Raw genomic sequence first — 22,056 nt, 5'->3', positions numbered from 1 at the left:
AGTCTGGAAGCAGAGAGCACAGTTTAAAAATGAGGAGGAGTACCATTTAGAGCTGAGATGATATTTTTTTGTTTACTCAGAGGCTTGTGAATCTTTAAAATTGATGGATTCTAAATACCAATGGGAGTAGAATGGGCAAAAGCCATTGAAGTTTTTCATTAGCTGTGGTTACATTAAATGGTGGAGCAGGCTCAATGGGCTCAATAGCCTTTTCTTGTTCCTGTGTTCCTTGTTGAGGTGTCCAAAAGCTGCATAAAATTGCAGATGTAGCTTGAAGCACAGTTAAGATGTGACTTATTAATGAATGCAAAGTTTCCAAGAGCCGGTGAGCCAATGGAGATCATTGACGACAGAGATTATATAATATGCGCAGAAAGCAGACTTAATGGTAATTCAGATTTTATATATATTTCAGGTTGGGAGCCCTAATGAAGACATTAAAGAATTTGTGCATGAAAGTGATGAGGATATCAACAATAGACAGGGCAAGAAAGGCTTAAATACTTTGTTTACGAGATCTATCTTATTGGAATGAGTATAAGGTCGAGAGCTCAGTGTGTATAAGATATAAAGGATTTTGTCTTGGTTAGTGTTAAGCTACTCCATGTAGTGTCTCTCAAGCAATCCGATAACACTGCCTTGAAATCAGGTGTAATGGAAAGTAAAGCAGAATGTCAGTATAATGTATGGAAAAACATTTTGAAAAAAGCAACTTTAAGGCAAGGGTAAAGGATGGGCATTTGGGTAAGAGTAGGTGAAGCCAGTCGACAAGTTTTATGTGTGGAGAGGGCTATCTAAGGATGGTAGAAAGGTGGAGACAACCTGAATGATAGAAAGATTTAGTGGTGGCATTTTTGAGAGTGATAATAGTTTAGAAAGGCATCTGCAGGTTTGTACACACATCATGGATGGAACTAGTGATTTGTCACTAAGTGACACCTATGACACATCCCATTATTTTCAAAACCCTATCATGACAATCGTGATTTTCTTTTCACAAGTAGGTTAAGAGTCTTTCTGTGCCAGGATTTAAACAAATTAGAGATGTTTTGTAATTTTCTTTAATCCTCAGTTTAAAAAGAGCAGGTGGCATACCAGATGGTGAAATAATGAAGAGTGTTTATTGTTAATCGCAATGATGAAGTGCCAGAGGAAGTGATAGATGCAAGTACAATTAAAACATTTAAAAGATATTTGGACAGGTACATGAATAGGAAAGATTAGGGGATGTGGGCCAAAAGCAGACAAATGGGACTAGTTTCGGTTGGGAAACCTGGTTGGTATGATTGAGTGTCATGCTGTACGACTCTGTTTTTAACCCTTTTTAGTTTTTTCCCCATTGTAAACTCAGACACATTAAACTGACCAGGGCAAAGCAACAAGCTTTAATCATGATTCTCAAAATCTGATGGACTAATTTTAATTAATTGGAATTTAAAGTGGTATTTGGTCTCACTGTTATAAATTAGTGATTTTATATACTAGATGCATCTTAGTACACATTTGTCATTGATACTTTTTTATTGAAAGGAGTGATTTGTGCTCATACTGTTTAAAATTGCTGTCCTATGTGATTTATATACGATTGCAATTTGAAGTACAGAAAACTATAGGGAGAAAGGTCAGCAACATTTTTCTATCAAATATTCACCAATCCTAAATATGGAAGATGTGGTTCCCCAGAAATGTCAGGATTAAACACTACTGCTCTCCATAAATGTTTGAAATTTAGGTCTGGATTCTTTTACAACTGTGACAACCCTTGTGTGCAAATGTTTATTTTGCCTGAAGTGTAAAGAATAAAAGGTAGGTGAAGAGAACCTAGTGTGGCCATACATCTTTCATGTTCCCACACAGAATGCCTTGATTAGTTATTGTACAAGCAATTTGCTTCCTCGTTCTTTCTGTACTAAAGATACCTTATTTAAAAACTTACTTGTCACAAGCAGTAAATAACATCCTGATTGTAAACTTGCACATTGAATTGATCAGTAAGCAACCCCCCCCCTGCCACCCCCCACTTAGATTCTTCAGTGCTTGGTTAAAGCTCCCTTTCTGTTTTCAAGATGGATTTTTTTTTGACTTCCTTTTTCGAAACTGAGAATATAACAAATGATTTTAAAATGATAATCCAAAATGTGCTATTTTGGGACTTTTTTTTACTACAGGGAGGAGAGTTGTTGATAAAGTTGTTGAGAGCTTTTGATAAAGTCCCACATAGGAGGTTAGTGAGCAAAATTAGGGCGCATGGTATTGGGGGCAAAGTACTAACTTGGATTGAAAGTTGGTTGGCTGACAGGAAACAAAGAGTACTGATAAACTGCTCCATTTCGGAATGGCAGGCAGTGACCAGTGGGGTACCGCAGGGATCAGTGCTGGGACCGCAGCTTTTTACAATATATATTGATGATATAGAAGATGGTATTAGTAATAACATTAGCAAATTTATTTATGATACTAAGCTGGGTGGCAGGGTGAAATGTGAGGAGGATGTTAGGAGATTACAGGGTGACCTGGACAGGTTAGGTGAGTGGTCAGATGCATGGCAGATGCAGTTTAATGTGGATAAATGTATGGTTATCCACTTTGGTGGCAAGAACAGGAAGGCAGATTACTACCTAAATGGAATCAATTTAGGTAAAGGGGCAGTACAAAGAGATCTGGGTGTTCTTGTACACCAGTCAATGAAGGTAAGCATGCAGATACAGCAGGTAGTGAAGAAGGCTAATAGCATGCTGGCCTTCATAACAAGAGGGCTTGAGTATAGAAGCAAAGAGGTTCTTCTGTAGCTGTACAGAGCCCTGGTGAGACCACACCTGGAGTATTGTGTGCAGTTCTGGTCTTCAAATTTGAGGAAAGACATTCTGGCTATTGAGGGAGTGCAGCGTAGGTTCACGAGGTCAATTCCTGGAATGGCGGGACTACCTTACGCTGAAAGACTGGAGCGACTGGGCTTGTATACCCTTGAGTTTAGAAGACTGAGAGGGGATCTGATAGAGACATATAAGATTATTAAAGGATTGGACACTCTGGCAGCAGGAAACATGTTTCGGCTGATGGGTGAGTGCCGAACTAGAGGACACAGCTTAAAAGTACGGGGTAGACCATTTAGGACAGAGATGAGGAGAAACTTCTTCACCCAGAGAGTGGTGGGTGTGTGGAATGCTCTGCCCCAGAGAGCAGTGGAGGCCCAGTCTCTGGATTCATTTCAGAAAGAGTTGGATAGAGCTCTCAAGGATAGTGGAATCAAGGGTTATGGAAATATGGCAGGAACAAGATACTGATTAAGAATGATCAGCCATGATCATATTGAATGGTGGTGCAGGCTCGAAGAGAAGAATGGCCTACTCCTGCACCTATTGTCTATTGTTCAGAGCACTGGATTTCAAATGGCATTAACCAGTGAGGAGATGTTGACATTTAATATCCCTGCACTTTATTAGAAGCAAGAATTAGAAGGTTGAATTTCTTGAGAGGGACCAAACAATTTTTCTGACCGATGCGTTCATTTTCTTAACTCCTGATGCACCAAATCCATTTTTGGGATTTGGAGAAAAACTTAAAGCTCTCACATTTTACTGTTACTTTCATTAGATAATTAGTTTTAATCTGATGACTGATATAAAACATGAATTGATGCAGTTACTGTTACATTATTTCAAATTAGCTATTTGTTTTTAGATATCCATATTTTCTAATTAAGCATTTTAAGACTGATGGTTTTCGAAAACCATCAAATTGAGATATGACGAATAAATTCAAATGATTATAGATTTCCTGCCCTAAAGTTGTCAAGCATTGCAAATTATCAATAATATACATAATTTTAGTATATAACGACACTTCATCTCAACATCCTATGTGTCTCATACCATGGAAAAGTTTAAATTTTGAATGACATTTGACTAGGCATGACAACTTGTACATCTAGTTATAATGGCTGCATCCCAATTCAATTATGGAGAAGTTAGAAGACCTATCTTTGCATACCTTTCCATTGGCATATTAAATTTGAAAACAAAACGATCACGTATCCACTGTTGTGGTTCTGTTCGCCGAGCTGGGAATTTGTGTTGCAGACATTTCGTCCCCTGTCTAGGTGACATTCTCAGTGCTTGGGAGCCTCCTGTGAAGTGCTTCTGTGATGTTTCCTCCGGCATTTATAGTGGTAAATTCAAAGACCACCAACCAGGAATAGACCCGGACCATAGAACAGGCCGTCACCATAGGACAGAACAGGACCTTACACCGCAAAAAAACGGCACTAAAAGAAAAAATGGCCAAACTAACACACAACAGAGAGCGTACCACAATACACACCTGGGTTAGAAACTTCTCTCACAGACAGCTCACAGACACAGAAAGAACAATACTGGCCAAGAGACTCAACTACAACCACAGGGACGCCAAGACAGCAGACTTCCTAGCAGCACCGGAATGCACACTCTGGGACAATGGACTGACGGAAGAGACACAACAAACAGTGAGACCTCTGATTACAAGGAAAAGACAAACACATAACCTCAACACCAAGGAGAGGGAAGCACTAAAATCACTAAGAAACGATAAGAATATAATCATACTACCAGCAGACAAAGGCAGAATGACGATCATCCTAGACCGAGCAGAGTACATCCAAAAAGCGCAACAGCTACTTGCAGATACCAACACCTACCAAAAGAGGGAGTTTGACCCCACCCCACAGCTCACCAATAGGAAAAACAACACAAAAAACCTACAGAAAAATGTACAGATAACCAGGTTTGACCTACAAAGAATGAAACCTGAAAGCAACAACACCCCCAGATTCTATGGACTACCTAAAGTGCACAAACCAGACATCCCACTCAGACCAATAGTATCACTACCAGGGACACCATCACACAAACTGGCTAAAGAACTACAGCAGAAACTGAAACACCTGATCAGCGGATCCAGACACACTATATAGTCAACACAGGAATTTTTGGACATCATCAGAAATATACATATAGACAAGGAAGAAACTATGGTCTCATTCGATGGAACGGCACTGTTCACCTCTATCAACAAAACCCTAGCCAGAGAAACAATAGCTAACCTGCTGGACATACAGAACAGACAACAGGACGGTGAACCTATCAACAAAGACAGCATATTCAAACTATTGGACCTGTGTCTCACAACACACTTCACATTCAACAACCAAATATATGAACAAATCAACGGCAACCACTATAAATGCCGGAGGAAACATCACCGAAGCGCTTCACAGGAGGCTCCCAAGCACTGAGGCTGTCACCTCGACAGGGGACGAAACGTCTGCAACACAAATTCCCAGCTCGGCAACAGAACCACAACAACGAACACCCGAGCTACAAATCTTCTCACAAACTTTGAGATTGATCCATTGTTTCAGTGACTAAACATGGCCGATGATATTGTAACAAACGTGCTTGGTACAAACAGACGAGGAAGATCCTTGATGTTCTCGCCCATGCTACATTAGGGGTGAAGAAGGGAGAAAGCCAGCCACTGTTCTTAATTCTGATTGCTGTGATAGTGACTTGGACATCACTTGAGATCTTTGGACTTTAAACACAGGCCTACCTGGCATAGGCATAAATAGGACCATGTAAGTGACCACTGATGCCCACAAAAACATATCTTGCGATGTCATGGACAGTAGAAGATCCAAAGGAATGATGGGTGGAGTCAAAAACTGTTCTGGTGGGAAATAAATATTATTTCAACTGTGGTAAAAATTTTTGCAGTTGCTGAGCGGACCTTGCTGCTGCTGAATCACGGTAGGTTTTATGATTAATTTGGTCCTTAACGTATGGTTAGTGGGCTTGATTATAATGCGTCAGGGCCATTATCAAAGTTCATGTGTATCTCAAAGGTTGGTACAGCAGCACCAAGCCCAATCTGACTTTGGGAAGATTTACTGGTAACCATCTTGATCAGTGTTAATCAATAAAGAGAAAGAAACAACCCATAATGGTGACTAGGACCAAGGAGCTTCATGAGATAATGTTGCTAATCATCCTCCCATTTCCTGAAATGTGTGCAGCAGTGGTCTTGTTCATGCCATTTATCTATCTGCTATCGTGTTCCAGTAGTAACTGTCAGAAGCACTATTTTGGAAGCATCTCAAAGAGGAAGACTTGAGTGGTTAAGAATCAAAGTTATGATTAATGACCTCTGGTAATATTAAGTCTCTTAAAGTGAGTGGAGACAATTTTTGTTACCTCAATTATTGGACATTCAATCTAACAGCTAACTCTGGAAATTCCATGAGCTGACAGCATTAGAATCAAAGGCCTTCAAGCAAGAAGAGGAAAGAGCCATTTTATTTGACTGTTCTTGCAGGGATCCATCTCTATTTTTTCCTGATGTCTTCAATTGACAGATTCACAGTTTAAATGTAGCTTCCTGCATGTTTTTGATATGACTTAATTCGAGATGCTGCATAGCTTGCTAGTGCCACTGTTTGTAGATTTCAGCTTAACCACTGGTGGTTTTGTGGTAGGTAAAAGTTAGATCTTTGTTTGAACCAAGACAAAACAAATGGAAATAGATAAGTAAGTTCATGTAAAATCCAAACATGATGGCACTATGCTCAGAATCCAAAACCTGCTCAATGGATTGAGACTCTAAAATGAGAAAATTTGGGTTCAAATTTTGAAACAGTAGAATAGTGCAGTTATTTGTTGAAGACGCTTTGCCTTTCCTATCTTAGTATTATGTGTTACTTTCAACTTTCAGATTTTGCCACTGAACCATACTGACAAGTTGCTTGAAGTTTTATGTATGTTAGGATATCAGTTCATACCAGTGAGTTCTAACATGTTGAACTTATGATCTTAATACTGGTACCTTTTGGGTGAACACTTTTGGAAGAAGTCATTGAGACAAACAGATGTAGCAACTGGATTTATCAAATACATCCCAAACTTTATTGTACAGAGTTTTGTTATTTTGATGGACTGAATGTATTGCAGCTTTCCTTAGGCGTGTATAACTTGGTACTTATTCAGATAAGATCCAGAAGCAACCCATTGTGCAAAGATTTCACTCAGAACATTTGGGCAAACCTAAGTTAGCAATAACCTCCCAACAAGTTAAATCTGCCCTCCTTTGCCTTTTTCATGGTCAGGAACAAACACTTTAAATTTAAACTAATTCACCAAAACTCCTCCTAATGTACTTCAACTTCATTCAACCATCCAACATAAAGTCCTCACTGCCAATCAAAATGGCATAATGAGAGAATATAATGTCAGAATGGATCTGGTGAACCTGTTAGGGAATTAATTTTCCTGTACATAATTCATGGGCTTTCCTTCATCCATTCACCTTGAGCAATTTGACGCTGATACCTTTGCCAGCAGAAAAACAGTGAAGAATCAAGTTCAAAACCACTTTTAAGAACATCTGTATCATGGAGTTCACCTGCAGCCATGTCTTTAATGTGGATAATACGTGCCTACAGATGTCAAAAATTTTCAAACTGTATTCTGACTGTACAGTTGGTTCCCAAATGGCCATTTCCAGCCTGACACTCAAACTAGACCAAATGACCCTTGTGTAATATGACAGTAAATGGGCTGAAACGTAATCACATCTGAACGTGGCATTTTTGAGACAAGAAATTTGTTGTGATAATACAGAAATGGACTACAGCCAGAATGTGGATCAACCAGTAGTCTAGGGCCCATTTTCAGGACGCATGGATATCCATCAAAGGATTTCCTTCCATTGTTGGAGAACCTATCAACAGCTTCTGTTCAAGCACAATAAGTTGGAGGATAGATGACCACCTGGTGTAAAAGTATTCTTGTGCAAGATCCTTAACATGTTTTGAGCAGAACTAACTAAAATGGAAATGGGGACAGAGAAAAGGAAAATTCTTCTGCATTCCTTTGACCTCACACAAACCACAGTATGAATCTGTAAACAAAAAAGTTTGAGAAGTTTACTCTCCTCTTCAAAAGGTAAATTAAGGAATTCTTCATAATATCATATCTAACTTCACACCCACATCACTAATCTCTGACTAGTTTCCATTTTTGTCATATTTCCATGACTGCAATAAATCCTTATGCATTATATTTTACTAACATTCAGTTACTTGTCCAAGTAACTCTGACCAGTTATCCATCCAGTCCTATTATTTTACAATTGTATTATTAACATTGTAATAGCATTAACAGGAAGTCATTTCCAAAGATCCTTTGTACTTTGGGTTGAAAGAAGAACTATTTTGAGTCATAACTGGACTTTTTTTTTTGAAGTTGTGAGTCATAGTTACAGCATGGAAACAGATCCTTCGGTCCCAACCCAATCTAGTCCCACCTGCCAGCACCTGGCCCATATCCCTCCAAACCCTTCCTATTCATATACCCATGCCTCTTAAATGTTGCAATTGTACCAGCCTCCACCACATCCTCTGGCAGCTCATTCCATACACTTACCACCCTCTGCGTAAAACAGTTGCCCCTTAGGTCTCTTTTATATCTTTCCCCTCTCACCCTAAACCAATGCCCTCTCGTTCTGGACTCCCCGACCCCAGGGAAAAGACTTTGCCTATTTATCCTATCCATGCCCCTCATAATTTTGTAAACTCTTGTAGGTCACCCCTCAGCCTCCGACGCTCCAGGGAGAACAGCCCCAGCCTTTTCAGCATCTCTCTGTAGCTCAGATCCCCCAACCCATGCAACATCCTTGCAAATCTTTTCTGAACCCTTTCAAGTTTCACAACATCGTTCCGATAGGAAGGAGACCAGAATTGCACACAATATTCCAACAGTGGCCTAACCAATGTCCTGTACAGCCGCAACATGACCTCCCAACTCCTGTACTCAATACTCTGACCAATAAAGGAAAGCATACCAAAAGCCGCCTTCACTATCCTGCGACTCCACTTTCAAGGAGCTATGAACCTGCACTCCAAGATCTCTTTGTTCAGCAACACTCCCAAGGACCTTACCATTAAGTGTATAAGTCATGCTAAGATTTGCTTTCCCAAAATGCAGCACCTCACATCTATCTGAATTAAACTCCATCTGCCACTTCTCAGCCCATTGGCCCCTCTAGTCCAGATCCTGTTGTAATCTGAGGTAACCCTCTTCGCTGTCCACTACATCTAAAATTTTGGTGTCATCTGCAAACTTAATGACTGTACCTCTTATGCTCGCATCCAAATCATTTATATAAATGACAACAAGTAGAGGACCCAGCACCGATCCTTGTGGCACTCCACTGGTCACAGGCCTCCAGTCTGAAAAACAACCCTCCACCACCACCTATTTACCACCATCTGTCTTCTACCTTTGAGCCAGCTCTGTATCCAAATGGCAAGTTCTCCCTGTATTCCATGAGATCTAACCTTGCTAATCAGTCTCCCATAGGAGGCCTTGTCAAACTCCTTACTGAAGTCCATATAGATCACATCTACTGCTCTGCCCTCATCAATCATCTTAGATTAGATTAGATTAGATTAGATTAGATTAGATTACTTACAGTGTGGAAACAGGCCCTTCGGCCCAACAAGTCCACACTGCCCCGCCGAAGCGCAACCCACCCATACCCCTACATTTACCCCTTACCTAACACTACGGGCAATTTTGCATGGCCAATTCACCTGACCTGCACATCTTTGGACTGTGGGAGGAAACCGGAGCACCCAGAGGAAACCCACGCAGACACTGGGAGAACGTGCAAACTCCACACAGTCAGTCGCCTGAGGCGGGAATTGAACCCGGGTCTCTGGCGCTGTGTTAGTGCATTCTAATCTTTGTGTCAAATTAAAGCCTTTTGTCTGCATTATCCCATTCTTCTTGACTTTTTAAAAAAAAATATTTTCTGAACCTTATCCAGTGTACAATTACAGCATAAAATTAAATAGTCTAATTGTGATTGCACTAAAGATTGCATTAACTTTAATTGCATTGAGATGCATTGAAGTACATTCATTAACTCGATGAATTCATCACATTGACTGAATAGCTTCAATGAAAGGTGCATATCCCTGCACCGTTAGGAAAACGAATCTTTGCGCTTCTGCATATTAGTAGAACTTCCTAGTTCTATACACAATTCCCATAAATGTGCATAACCTTTTACTGAGCATAAAGATACCTTCAATAATATATCTACTTAATTGGCCCAGATCCTACTAGATGTTAGGATGCAGTACACACCATCTTTGTGATATTGTTAAAAACTTTAATATATGCTAAATATGTAAAAATATTACTCCAATAAGAAATGTCACTCATCTCTCTCCATAGTATGAACAGAAGAGAGCCAGACCAATAATTCGAATGCTCTAATTGTATAAGTAAAAATTAAACCCAATAACTTAATTAAAAATAGAAAATATTAGAAATACTCAGCATTAGAGTGAGAACAAGAGTTAGTGTTTTGGAAATTTCTATCTTCACACATGTTGCCTGACCTGCTTAGTAACTTGTTTTTATTTCCGATTACCAGCATTCTCAGTATTTCCAGTAATTGAACTGACCACTCAGAATCCCTACAGTGTGGAAGCAGGCCATTCAACCCATCAAGTCTACACTGACCCTCTGAAGATCATTCCACACAGACCGCCTCCCACCATTCCTGTAACACTGCATTTCCCATGGCTAGCCCATATAGCCTGCACATCTCTGAGCACTATGGACAATTTAGCATGGACAATTGACCTAACCTGCATTTCTTTGGACTATGGGAGGAAACTGGAGCACCCAGAGGAAACCCATGCAGGCATGGGGAGTATGTGCACGCAGAGAGTCACCCGAGGGTGGAATTGAACCGGGTCCCTGGTGCTGTGAGGCAGCAGTGCTAACCACTGAGCCACTCTCCTGTCATGGTGCTGCAGAAGAGGATATCCTTTGTTAACTCTCTTTGTTTGGACTAAAGTTTCTGTTTGATGGCATAGCTGCTCAGAAGCAAGTGCTCGGACATGACCTTGACGATGCATTTGTAATTTGCCTCCTTTTTGCTTAAACAGCTATTAAAAGAAAGTCTGATCATCAGGATTTGATGTTTCTTGAGTATCTTCAAACCTGATCTTTTTCCATAGTATCCCAGTGGTTTGTCCATCAACTTTTACTTATTCCTAAATTGAGATTCTCACAACATCAGATTTATATTCTGACAAATAACATCCTTGCAATTGTTGACCCAGGACATGCCTCTCTTTCTCTTCATGTAACCTCCTCATTGCCAGAGATTTGCTAAGTATGCCCACATAATGGGACAAGGAGAACAGACAGGCACCAAAAGCTGATGCAGTGATTTTTAACCGGTGCCAATAAATTTATTAGCAGATGCTGTTACCCACTGAGCTAAACTATCCCCTCTTCCGGGCACTTCTGACATTAGCTACATTGTCACTTGCAACAGAACTCACTGCATCCTTTCATCAATTTTATCATTGAAACATGTGTATAGTAGTACCATTTAGCCACTCAAGCCTGTTCTCTTAAGTCATGGTTGATTAGCGCTTTAGCTCCATTTACCCATATCTAATCAATATTCCTTGATACAATCGCAAACAGGAGTTTGTTGATTCTTCGTCTTGAAATTTCAGTTGTTCCAGTGTTCAGTCTTCTGATGAAAAATCACCCAGGTTTCTAAAACTTGTTGTGTGACAGTATGATTCGTAATTTCATTTCCAAGTGGCCCATCTGTAAATTTCATATTCTGAATCCTTTTGTTCTAGATTTCCTCACCAGAAGAAAAAGTTTCTCTTTACCCACCTTGTTGAATCTTTTTGCCATTTCAAATATTTTGATCTGTTCATATTACAGTCCTCTACATTCAAGGCATTGCAAGTCAGTTCTGTGTAACTTATCTTCATAACAGCCCTCTGATACCTGATGTAATTCTGGTGCACCATGTTGCAACCCTTCCAAGGTCAGAATATCCTTCCTGACGTGATATTCCCAAAAACTGAATGCATACTTTATCTAGGTCAAGGCTATAGAATGTCTTTTCTCTTGTATTTTGATCATTTTTGCAGCTGTTCGCTAAACTTTGTATACACGGACAGCGAGATCCCTTTGCGCCCTAGAATTCTTATTTTCTAACGATTTAGAAAATACTTTGATGTATCTTCAATTCTAAGCGGGTAACACTTTCCCACATGGAGCGTTATTTGCCAATGTTGACAGCTCAACTAATCTAATGTTATCCTTTTGGAACTTCGTGCTACCATTTGCACGACTGACTGTGCCTTCCAATGTATTGTCATCTAAACTGGATGCGTATTTTCTATTGGCCATGTCCAACTTCATGTCCAGTTACTAAGATATTTTGCATATTTATGCTTTTAATTTTAGTGCAAAAAAACTACATGGGGATTAGTAGAAACATCAAATGCCGTGAAACGTGTCTTAGTCCATGTTCTTTCCTGCATAGTCCTGTAACTTTTCTTAAAAGCCATCTTTTCTTAAAAGGTGACCATGATGGCAAACAGCTTTACAGGTGATGCCCTCGTCCTGTAACCACTTCTTAAATTGACATGTTTGGGGCAAGAGTTCAGAAACCTTTATGACCAACCCCATGCCATACTTATGGGACTTGACAAAACACCTTCTGCTCCACGTTTGATATCAGCAGCTGTCTGATTAATGAAACCATTTTCCTGATGGAAGGATATACAAGGGCTTTGTCCTTCTGATCTGTCTCAGATGTTTGACTTCCTTACGTTGCATATAGTTGTTTTAATGCCTTCCTTGGTATGCTTTATTTCAACTGCAGCCAAGCCTCTGAATCTTTTCAGTTGTTTTTGAAGTCAAGCTCCAAATGCTGAATTCTTATTCTGCTGAAGGTGTTGTTAGGCTTTACAAGCCTGCATGTGCTTTCACACAATAAAGCTGAGAAGAACATGATGTGCGTCGCTTGGCTGCTGAAGCTCTCGTGAAAATGAATGCAAATTATGGACTTTTGCGACTCACTCTTGGACCACGTTCATCGTGTTAAATGTATGTGATCGATTATAGTAAGTACTGCTCATGTTTAATGGCCTCCCTGTTCATTAGTTACAGCAAAGTCTCAGCTGTTAGACACAATTATGCTGGGGTTTTGTTTTGAATTATCAAGTGCAAAATGAGAAAGCTCTCAAAGTGTGATTGAAATAACAGTTTGTGTATAACAGTATGGCAGATTGAGGCACTCGATCACTGGCCTTTCTGTTGTGCTAATAAAATTGCCTTTCAAATGGCAAGCCCTCTTATCACCATTAAAGGCTTGTGTCAAGCTTTTTACCTTCAGCCAGATGAAGAAAGGCACAATTGTACCAGAAGTCTCTTTATTAAACTACATTCTGGGGCAAGCAGATCATTTTTCTCCAACTTGTCCTGGTGTCTCCTCCCTTCCTGAAGGGAGTGAATGTGGTTGCAACTGTGGGTGGGGTTCCATAAGTGCCAGCAGCCCTCTGGAACCTCACTCGCGAACATTTGACGTGTTGGTTGTGCTAGAAATTCTGCGACCCTCACGCCAATCCATCCAAGAAATAATGTTGTTAATGAAAGGCTTGACCAGCTGAAGGTAGATCTGTAGTGGTTGTGTTGAGATAAGAGGGTGGTGAGTTGGGGAAGAGGCACTGGCAATGAATTCTCAAAAATAAGCATTGGTTGTAGGAAGGGAATAGGAGACATAATTATAAAAGCATTCATTTGTAAGTTTTATGGCAAAACTAAACAAAGTAATATAACTACAAGACAAATTTTAGAGCCCTGTGTCTACAAGCTTCAAGTACATTTTAAGACAATCTGTAATTGTGCATCACATGTTTTTTGACTGCTTTAAAAAAATCTATCCTCCGAGTGTTGTGTTGACTTTTGATGTCTTGTGATGTAATGTTATATGTTTTTTTTAAAAAAATTGGATTTTTTTTGTCTGGAATGTATTACAATTTTTCTCTTGCCATTTTTGTGTAAAATTTACAGAATCAGTGTTACATCCTGCGCTGCAAAGGTAATGTGCCATTACTCTAAGGCTGTCCTTATTTGCTCAGTATGTTGATTTCTCTTGAAAACAAAATGTCTTTGCACTTTCTGAATTATTGTGGAGGGAGGGCAGTGGCTCGTATGAAATCAAAATAAATTCTTTTACCACCTGATGGGGGGTGTTAAAAGGAACAAGGAGAAAGAGGGGGAAGGAATGAGGGGATTCTGCTACCAAACCAACATGAAATTAACCAGAGTGTCCATGAAGGAAATTTGAAACTAAAATAGAAAATGCTTGAAGCACTCCAGTCAAGCAGCATTTATGCAAAGAAACAGGTAGGGTAACATTCTGGATCAGTTTTCTCACCTGGACATTTATTCTAACTTCTCCTCCCCATAGATGCTGCCTGATCAACTGAGCATTTGTAGGATATTCTGCTTTTAGCAGCAGCATTAATTTTTGTAAGACTATAGCTGGTACAGTACGGACACTGCTCCCATTAAATGGCTAATGTAGGAGAGGAGAGAGACAGCTACTAATTAGGTGAATATCCCATTATTTACTTAAGATTGTCAACTGGAAAAATCCAATTTAAAATAGCCTTCTGGGTTGTGGCCTTAGAAGGGCCCATTTGGTATTTTTTTTGGTTGCTACCAGCTTAAACAGACTCTCCAATCAACAGCAATGCAAGATTGGAGTAATGCTAATCCAGTTACCAACCCTTCAAAGCACACTCGAGCCTTTGGTGGTGATCCTTCGAATCTGTAAATGTAAGACTAGTGACAGTCTGGCTTTTGTACCTGTCACTGAACCAACATACATCATTGTGATGGTGTTTGGCTTCACTACCTCCAGTTATTATTAAATATTATTTCCTTTTAATATGAAAATTAGTGGAGAAAAAAAGACTTTCCCTCATGGAAATGTCCACAAAACAGGTCAAAACTTTAAAATTGGAATTAGGCCATTCAGGTGTGATGTTAGAAACATTTCTTTGAACAAAGGGTAATGGAAATCTGCAACACTCTTTTCTGTCCCAAAAGAAAACTGTTGAAGCTGTGTCGATTGATAATTTTGAAATTAAGCTTGATTTGTATTAAGTAAGACAGTTAACAGTTATGAAATGAAGGCCTTCTGGATTAGTGGTGCTGGAAAAGCACAGCAGTTCAGGCAGCATCCGAGGAGCAGTAAAATCGATGTTTCAGGCAAAAGCCCTTCATCAGGAATACAGGAGTACCTTTATCATGAAATGAAGGCAGGCAGATGCAGTTAAAGTACAGGTCAGCCACACGTCTAATCGAATGGCAGAACAGGTTTGAGGGACTGACCAGCCTCCTTTTGTTCATGTGTTTCTAAATAATGTTTCTGTAATGGTTCTTATTCAAGCTTTCACAATTTATCTATTGTCACCTGGGCACAGCACTTCAATCCAAGTGCACATTAAAGGCTTGGTTTCATTTGCCCCTGAATATAAAAGGCACAGATTCGAATAAATCAGCAGCTGCTTTGTGCCAATTTTTGACGAGGACTTCAAGTTTATCTGTCATCTGTAGCTGCTGACCATCACTTAACCTCATCAGATATGACTACAACATCTTAAAAATTGCTACTGCTTACAGAAAACAATCCTGCTGCAATAATGCAAGTGGAGTTATGTTAATACAAAGATTCTAGTAGAGTCTTCAGCAAAGAATCATAATGTACATTGACAGTTACTGCACTTTCTTGTTCAGTACCAGGAATGCAGCTTCTGGGCCTAACTTGATGTACAAGTGGCCAATTGGAAATTTAACCACATTAGCCTGTCATAAGAATGTCCACAAAAATGTAATTTTCGCCTTTGCCTATGCCCAGCATTAATTGTAACTATATATTTATATAATTTTTTTTCTTGTATTACTTTATCTAAATACAAAACAGCTAGAAAGACGCAGAAACTTTAAAGCCTGCTCTTCTTAAGGCTATAAGATACAGGGGCAGAATTAGGCCATTCAGCCCATTGAGGCTGCTCTGCCATTTGATCATGGCTGACATGCTTCTCACCCCCATTCTCCTGCCTTCTCCCTGTAACTCTTGATCCCCTTGCCAATCAAGAACATACCTATTTCTGCCTTAAATACATTGCATATGTTCTGAGGGAACATTAGCTTCTTTTTGCAGATGGTTTTCAAAATGAAAAATTCTTATTGCAGGTATATTAATCTGGAATCTTTGCAATAAACCTTGGATTAAAGTGTCTGTGATCTTCTTTATAAAATGTTGAGTACGATCTCAGAACTCACTGGTGTAACTGGGATCTGTTTAAATAATCTAGATGGCACATCCGTACTGTTAAATTACATTGACTCCAGAGATTATAATTCCCATTATTTTAAATATAATGGAAAGAGCAGCTGTATCTTGAAAGTCAATCTGCAGTTGTCATTTATGGAAGGGATGAAGTGGGTGTTAATCAAGATAAGTTCTAATGCTCCCCTAATCCACTGTACTAAACACATCGCTTTCATGTTCAACTTGTTGCTTTGTATTACTAAAAGCTTTTGTCATTGTTGCTTGTCGTGGGTTGTACATTTCTAAGGCAACACATTCCAGAAGGTTTCTCACTTCCCAGATGTGCTTTGTACACTACTAGAGTCTGAAAATGCCTAAAACCACAATTTAAATCATGCCACTTCTCTGAAGTGTCGGAATTTTGCTCGGAGAATGTTAGTATTTTAGTCCTACGTCTATAGATTGTCTGTCTGTTTTTTCGATGCATATAATTCCAGCTGTGCAACCTCCAAATGTTCTTAAATGGATTTTATTAATGAATAATAATAGGGCACAGAACTGTACAAGACAGAATCAATTTTAATTGGTTTGGATTATTGAACAATCTAAAAGTGTAATTGATTCCTTCTATTCTTCCATTTAAGTTTTCAGTCAGCATTTTCCAACAAGAGAGTTCCTCCTTAAATCCTCTCAATTTTTGCTATTCAATCATGCCCATGTGACTCTTAGTAACATCAGTGATATGGTATTCCTTGCTAATCCAGCAGATGGTGCTTGTCTGGAACAGCACTGTTACTGTAGTGTGATGGATCTAACCTTGGGAAAGTTTAATTTCTAAGACATGGCAAGGCAATAGACTTTTCAGAAGGGCAGTTTAGATGTAGAGAGCGCTTGGGGTTAGTGTATTGAAAACATATCTACCCTCTACCTAATGTTTTGTTCTTGCTTATGATTAACCACAGAAATTGCTGCAATAATGATAGCACCTTCCAACTTTATTAAATTAAAAAACAAATGTGTTTTGTATAGTTTATGCAGTAGCTAAAATTTGCAGTGTTGAGTTGGGGATAGTCTTGCAAAATTTGTGAATTTAATAAAGGGCATGATGAAAATTTAATTGTAAACCATCAAATAAGCAAAGTTTATCTGTTTGTGCATTGCCATTGCACTTAAACTGCTGCCTCCGATAAAACACACTGAGCCAGCACATGGCTGCTTGGAAACCAATACAAGGAAATGTTTCAAATGAAAACATTTGACTACTGATGAATTGGATTTGGTATAATTGAGGTCCAACTGCACTAGCTTTTTAAACACGCACAGCACCATGAAAATATTCAAAGTGGGCGGCATGGTGGCACAGTGGTTAGCACTGCTGCCTCACAGCGCCAGAGACCCGGGTTCAATTCCAGCCTCAGGAGATTCTGTGTGGAGTTTGCACATTCTCCTCGTGTTTCCATGGGTTTCCTCTGGGTGCTCCGGTTTCCTCCCACAATCCAAAAATGTGCAGGTTAGGTGAATTGGCCATGCTAAATTGTCCATAGTGATAGGTGAAGGGGTAAATGGGGAATGGGTCTGGGTGGGTTGCGCTTCGGCGGGTTGGTGTGGACTTGCTGGGCCGAAGGGCTTGTTTCCACACTGTAAGTAATCTAATCTAATCTAAAAAAACATTTAAAATTCCCTCTTCTATCGAAAATAAATAGACCCTGTCAGAAATAATTTGAGCGACAGTGGAGAGAGGCCATCTGAAGGTTTCACAAGTATCTATTTTTAATCAGATCACCAAATAAACTTCCCTATGATTTAAACTAAGAAGTTTATTTTTGTTATTAGTTGTTGTAGTGGCTTTGGCATTCACAGCTTCAGGCCCAGTGTAATAGCTCAATCTTGGGAACTAGTTGGTGGTCATGAATTAACATTTGAACTCTTGAATTAAGCTGAAAGAAAGCCCATTATAAATGGAACACAAGGCTCTGATATGCCACGATAAATGTTTGTGTTTCAGGATGCTAATGGAAAGGTTAAGATTGTAGGCTAAGTTGATGAAAACATCAGCCAGTGCATGAAGAGCAGTTTGTCTGTGATTGAATTACTTTTGACTGGCAGTTGTTTGAACTAACTATTTTCTCTCTTTCTTGCATATTTTTAAATATACTTCCAACCCTGACATTAAAATGATCCTTACCTCTGTGCCTGAATTCGTGACACCCTTCCTATTCTTTTTTCACATCATCCTTCCCAAAAATGGAATTTTTCAATGGAACAGAACGACAAAGCCAGCTCCACATCTCGATGGGTAGGTCTCGTTGTCTTTTTATTGTCCAAAGATGTTTTACTTTTATAGCAGTGCATATAACTTCTAGTCCAAATTGTGTTGCTCAACTTCAATGCCTGCAGTTGCTGATGCTATTGTTATTGCGACCTGCCTGGTATTTGCAGCTTAGCTTCATAACCATCTTACCTGGCTGAACTAACAATGGCTGATTCATTTTGTCATAAGGTAAATCTTCAATCTAATGGTGAAGCATTCCGCAATTATGAGTAGCATCAATTTTAGCTATGAGATTGGTTAACATATTTATAAAAAGAAATTATCCTATTTGGTTTCATCCTCTGATATTTGGGTGGCTCGGTGGTTAGCACTGCTGTCTCACAGCATCAGGGACTCTGGTTTGATTCCACCCTCAGGTGACAGTTTGTGTGGAGCTTGTACATTTTCCCTGTCTGTGTGGGTTTCCTCCCACAGTCCAGAGATCTGTGGTTAGGTGGATTGGCCATGCTAAATTGGCCTGTAGTGCCCAGGGAAGTGTAGGTTAGGTAGATTACCCAAAGGGAATGTGGGTTTATGGGAATAGGTGGTGTCTTGGTCTGGTTGGGATGTTCTTTGGAGGGTTGGTGCAGACTCTGAGCAGAATGGCCTTTTTCAGCTCAAGGGATTCTATGATTCTACTATCTCAACTGTAGTAACAAAATCATATTTGAAAATATACCATTGATTCTGATTCTCTTCTGGTGTATTGAAATTATATTTATTAGTTCAGAGTCTGTCTTCAGTTAGCTTTTGTCCAAATACATAGTGCAATGAGATACAATAAATGAGAAATGTTCAGTGGTAAATTTTAATATTGCTGTATCCCAACTCCAAAGAACTAATTGATAAATCTCACGGAGACAAATTAATATTACTCATCCCAATCTCTTAGTACTCATATTAAATATAGCTCCTATAGCTTTGCAGGAACTTTAACGCAAAATCCTTTATAAACTCTGATTTCTAGTGTACATGTCGTCTTTGGCCAAGTCATAACTGGATTCGACACAATAAAAGAAATAGAAAACCTGAAGACAGATGCTGCCAGCCGACCATATGCAGATGTTCGAATCATTGACTGTGGGGAGTTTGTCCCTAAGTCTGCAAGTCATGGTGAGTTTTCTTGTTTATGTATTTAATGAGTAATATTTACAATCTTCTCTCGCTGTGCATCACGGATGTTGCCCTGATAAACTCGTACAGTGATATCCCATGACTATGATGATTGACTTCTCCTCTATGTGCCGTAGAAGCTTTCCAGTCTATGAATGACAAGGATGATCTTGCTAATTAGAGTCAAAATATGTTTCTTTCTCATGGGTTGCTTCTTGAGATTTTTCTCAAAGGCTATATTTTGGTTGCAGGAGCTCCTTTCTCAATTTCATTAATTCCTTCATTCGGTAATGCTACCACATAATAAATCTGAATTTGTATAAAAGATATTTGGGCTTGCACAGAAAAATGAAGAATTCGACTGTGTTCCTTATCCTCATTACTGCAGGTTGGTTAGCTCAATTTATTGCATGACTGGTTTGCGATGCAGTGATGCCAACAGTGTGGGTTCAAACCCAGCACCAGCTAGGTTATGTTCCATGAAGGAATCTCCTTCTCAACCTCTCCCCTCAAATGGTAACTCTCAAATCAAGCTAGTGCTGGTCATCTCACTCTCTAATGAGAGAACAGTCCTATGGTCCAGTAGGATGACCACAATCCTTGCCTTTACTTTTTAATTGTTACTTAAACTTAAATCCACAATGCACAAGTTAAATATTCATTTCAAACAACACAATATTTAAACTGGCATGCAATAAAAGCAACAATTTTTTTAACATAACTGACACGCACCTTTACTCAAAAAGCTCTCATCGCAAATATGTGTTTCATGGATTAGTGAGGTCACAGCTAAACAGTTGCATATTTATCTTGAACACAAATGAAGCTGGTAACAGCAGTATGTTGGATTAGTAATTGAGTAACCCAAATAATGCTCTGGAAATCAGGGTTCAAATCTCACCATGGCTTATATGGAATTTGAATTCAAAATCTAAAATTAAGTGTATGGATGACCATGAACGATTGTGGTAAAACCTATCTGCTTCACTCATGTTCTTCAGGGAAGGAAATCTAATGTGACTACATGTGAATCTACATGTGACTGCAGATTGGTAGTGTGTTTGGCAATATGGTTGACACTGAACTGGGTGGATTGCCTGACATCAACAAAAACAACAGCAAACTCAGCCCTGTCAACTCTGAAAAGTGCTTGTTACTAACGTGAGGATGAGTGCTCACTATAATTTGGAGAGAGCTATATCACAGACTAGTCAAGAAACAGCCTGCCATAGTCATAATCTCAGAACCTACAATGTCACAGATGCCACAGTCCTCTAGTTCTCAATTTTTGGTCTCATATTTGGAGACCAAAACTGCGTACAATACTCCAGGTGCGGTCTCACCAGGGCCCTGTACAGCTGCAGAAGGACCTCTTTGCTTCTATACTCAATTCCTCTTGTTATGAAGGCCAGCATACTATTAGCTTGCTTCACTGCCTGCTGTACCTGCATGCTTGCTTTCATTTCTGATGGACAAGAACATCTAGATCTCACTGTACTGCCCCTTTACATAACTTGACTCCATTTAGGTAGTAATCTGCCTTCCTGTGGATAACCACACATTTTTCCACATTTATCCTCATTAAACTGCATCTGCCATGCATCCGTCCACTCACCTAGCCTGTCACCCTGTATTCACCTAACCGCCTCCCCACATTTCACCCTGCCACCCAGTATGCCTCATCAGCAAATTTATTAGTATTACTTTTAATACCTTCATCTATATCATTAATGTATATTGTAAAAAGCTGCAGTCCCAGCACTGATCCCTGTGGCACACCACTGATCACCGCCTGCCATTCCGAAGGGGAGCCGTTTATCACTACTTTGTTTCCTGTCAGCCAACCAATTTTCAATCCATGTCAGTATTTTGCACCTAATACCATGTGCCCTAATTTTGCTCATTAACCTCCTATGTGGGACTTTATCAAAAGCTTTCCGAAAGTCCAGGTATACGACATCCACTGGATCTCCCTTAGAACATAGAACATAGAACAATACAGCACAGAACAGGCCCTTCGGCCCATGATGTTGTGCCGAACATTTGTCCTAGCTTAAGCACCCATCCATGTACCTATCAATTGCCGCTTAAAGGTCACCAAAGATTCTGACTCTACCACTCCCACAGGCAGCGCATTCCATGCCCCCACCACTCTCTGGGGTAAAGAACCCACCCCTGACATCTCCCCTATATCTTCCACCCTTCACCTTAAATTTATGTCCCCTTGTAACACTCTGTTGTACCCGGGGAAAAAGTTTCTGACTGTCTACTCTATCTATTCCTCTGATCATCTTATAAACCTCTATCAAGTCACCCCTCATCCTACGCCGTTCCAACGAGAAAAGGCCGAGAACTCTCAACCGATCCTCGTACGACTTCCTCTCCATTCCAGGCAACATCCTGGTAAATCTCCTCTGCAC

The 22,056-nt window shown here is 39.7% G+C and overlaps 1 protein-coding gene across 7 annotated transcripts in view; it reads left to right on the top strand.

The window, feature by feature from the left end:
• nktr (natural killer cell triggering receptor) overlaps positions 1-22,056 on the top strand; it is a 240,112-nt gene that overhangs the window by 169,070 nt on the left and 48,986 nt on the right. For 6 of the 7 annotated variants that reach the window (XM_043690824.1, XM_043690823.1, XM_043690826.1 and 3 more), the window contains 2 exons: positions 18,479-18,508; positions 19,491-19,636. In XM_043690824.1, coding sequence (XP_043546759.1) covers positions 18,479-18,508; positions 19,491-19,636 — 176 coding nt within the window. Of the gene's footprint in view, positions 1-10,802; positions 12,992-13,940; positions 13,969-18,478; positions 18,509-19,490; positions 19,637-22,056 lie in introns of those variants that run through there. The other variant, XM_043690828.1, reaches the window with a different exon arrangement.

This window comes from Chiloscyllium plagiosum, chromosome 5 (assembly GCF_004010195.1).
Source record: "Chiloscyllium plagiosum isolate BGI_BamShark_2017 chromosome 5, ASM401019v2, whole genome shotgun sequence".
Lineage (NCBI taxonomy): Eukaryota > Metazoa > Chordata > Chondrichthyes > Orectolobiformes > Hemiscylliidae > Chiloscyllium > Chiloscyllium plagiosum.
This window is presented reverse-complemented; position numbering and strand designations above follow the sequence as displayed.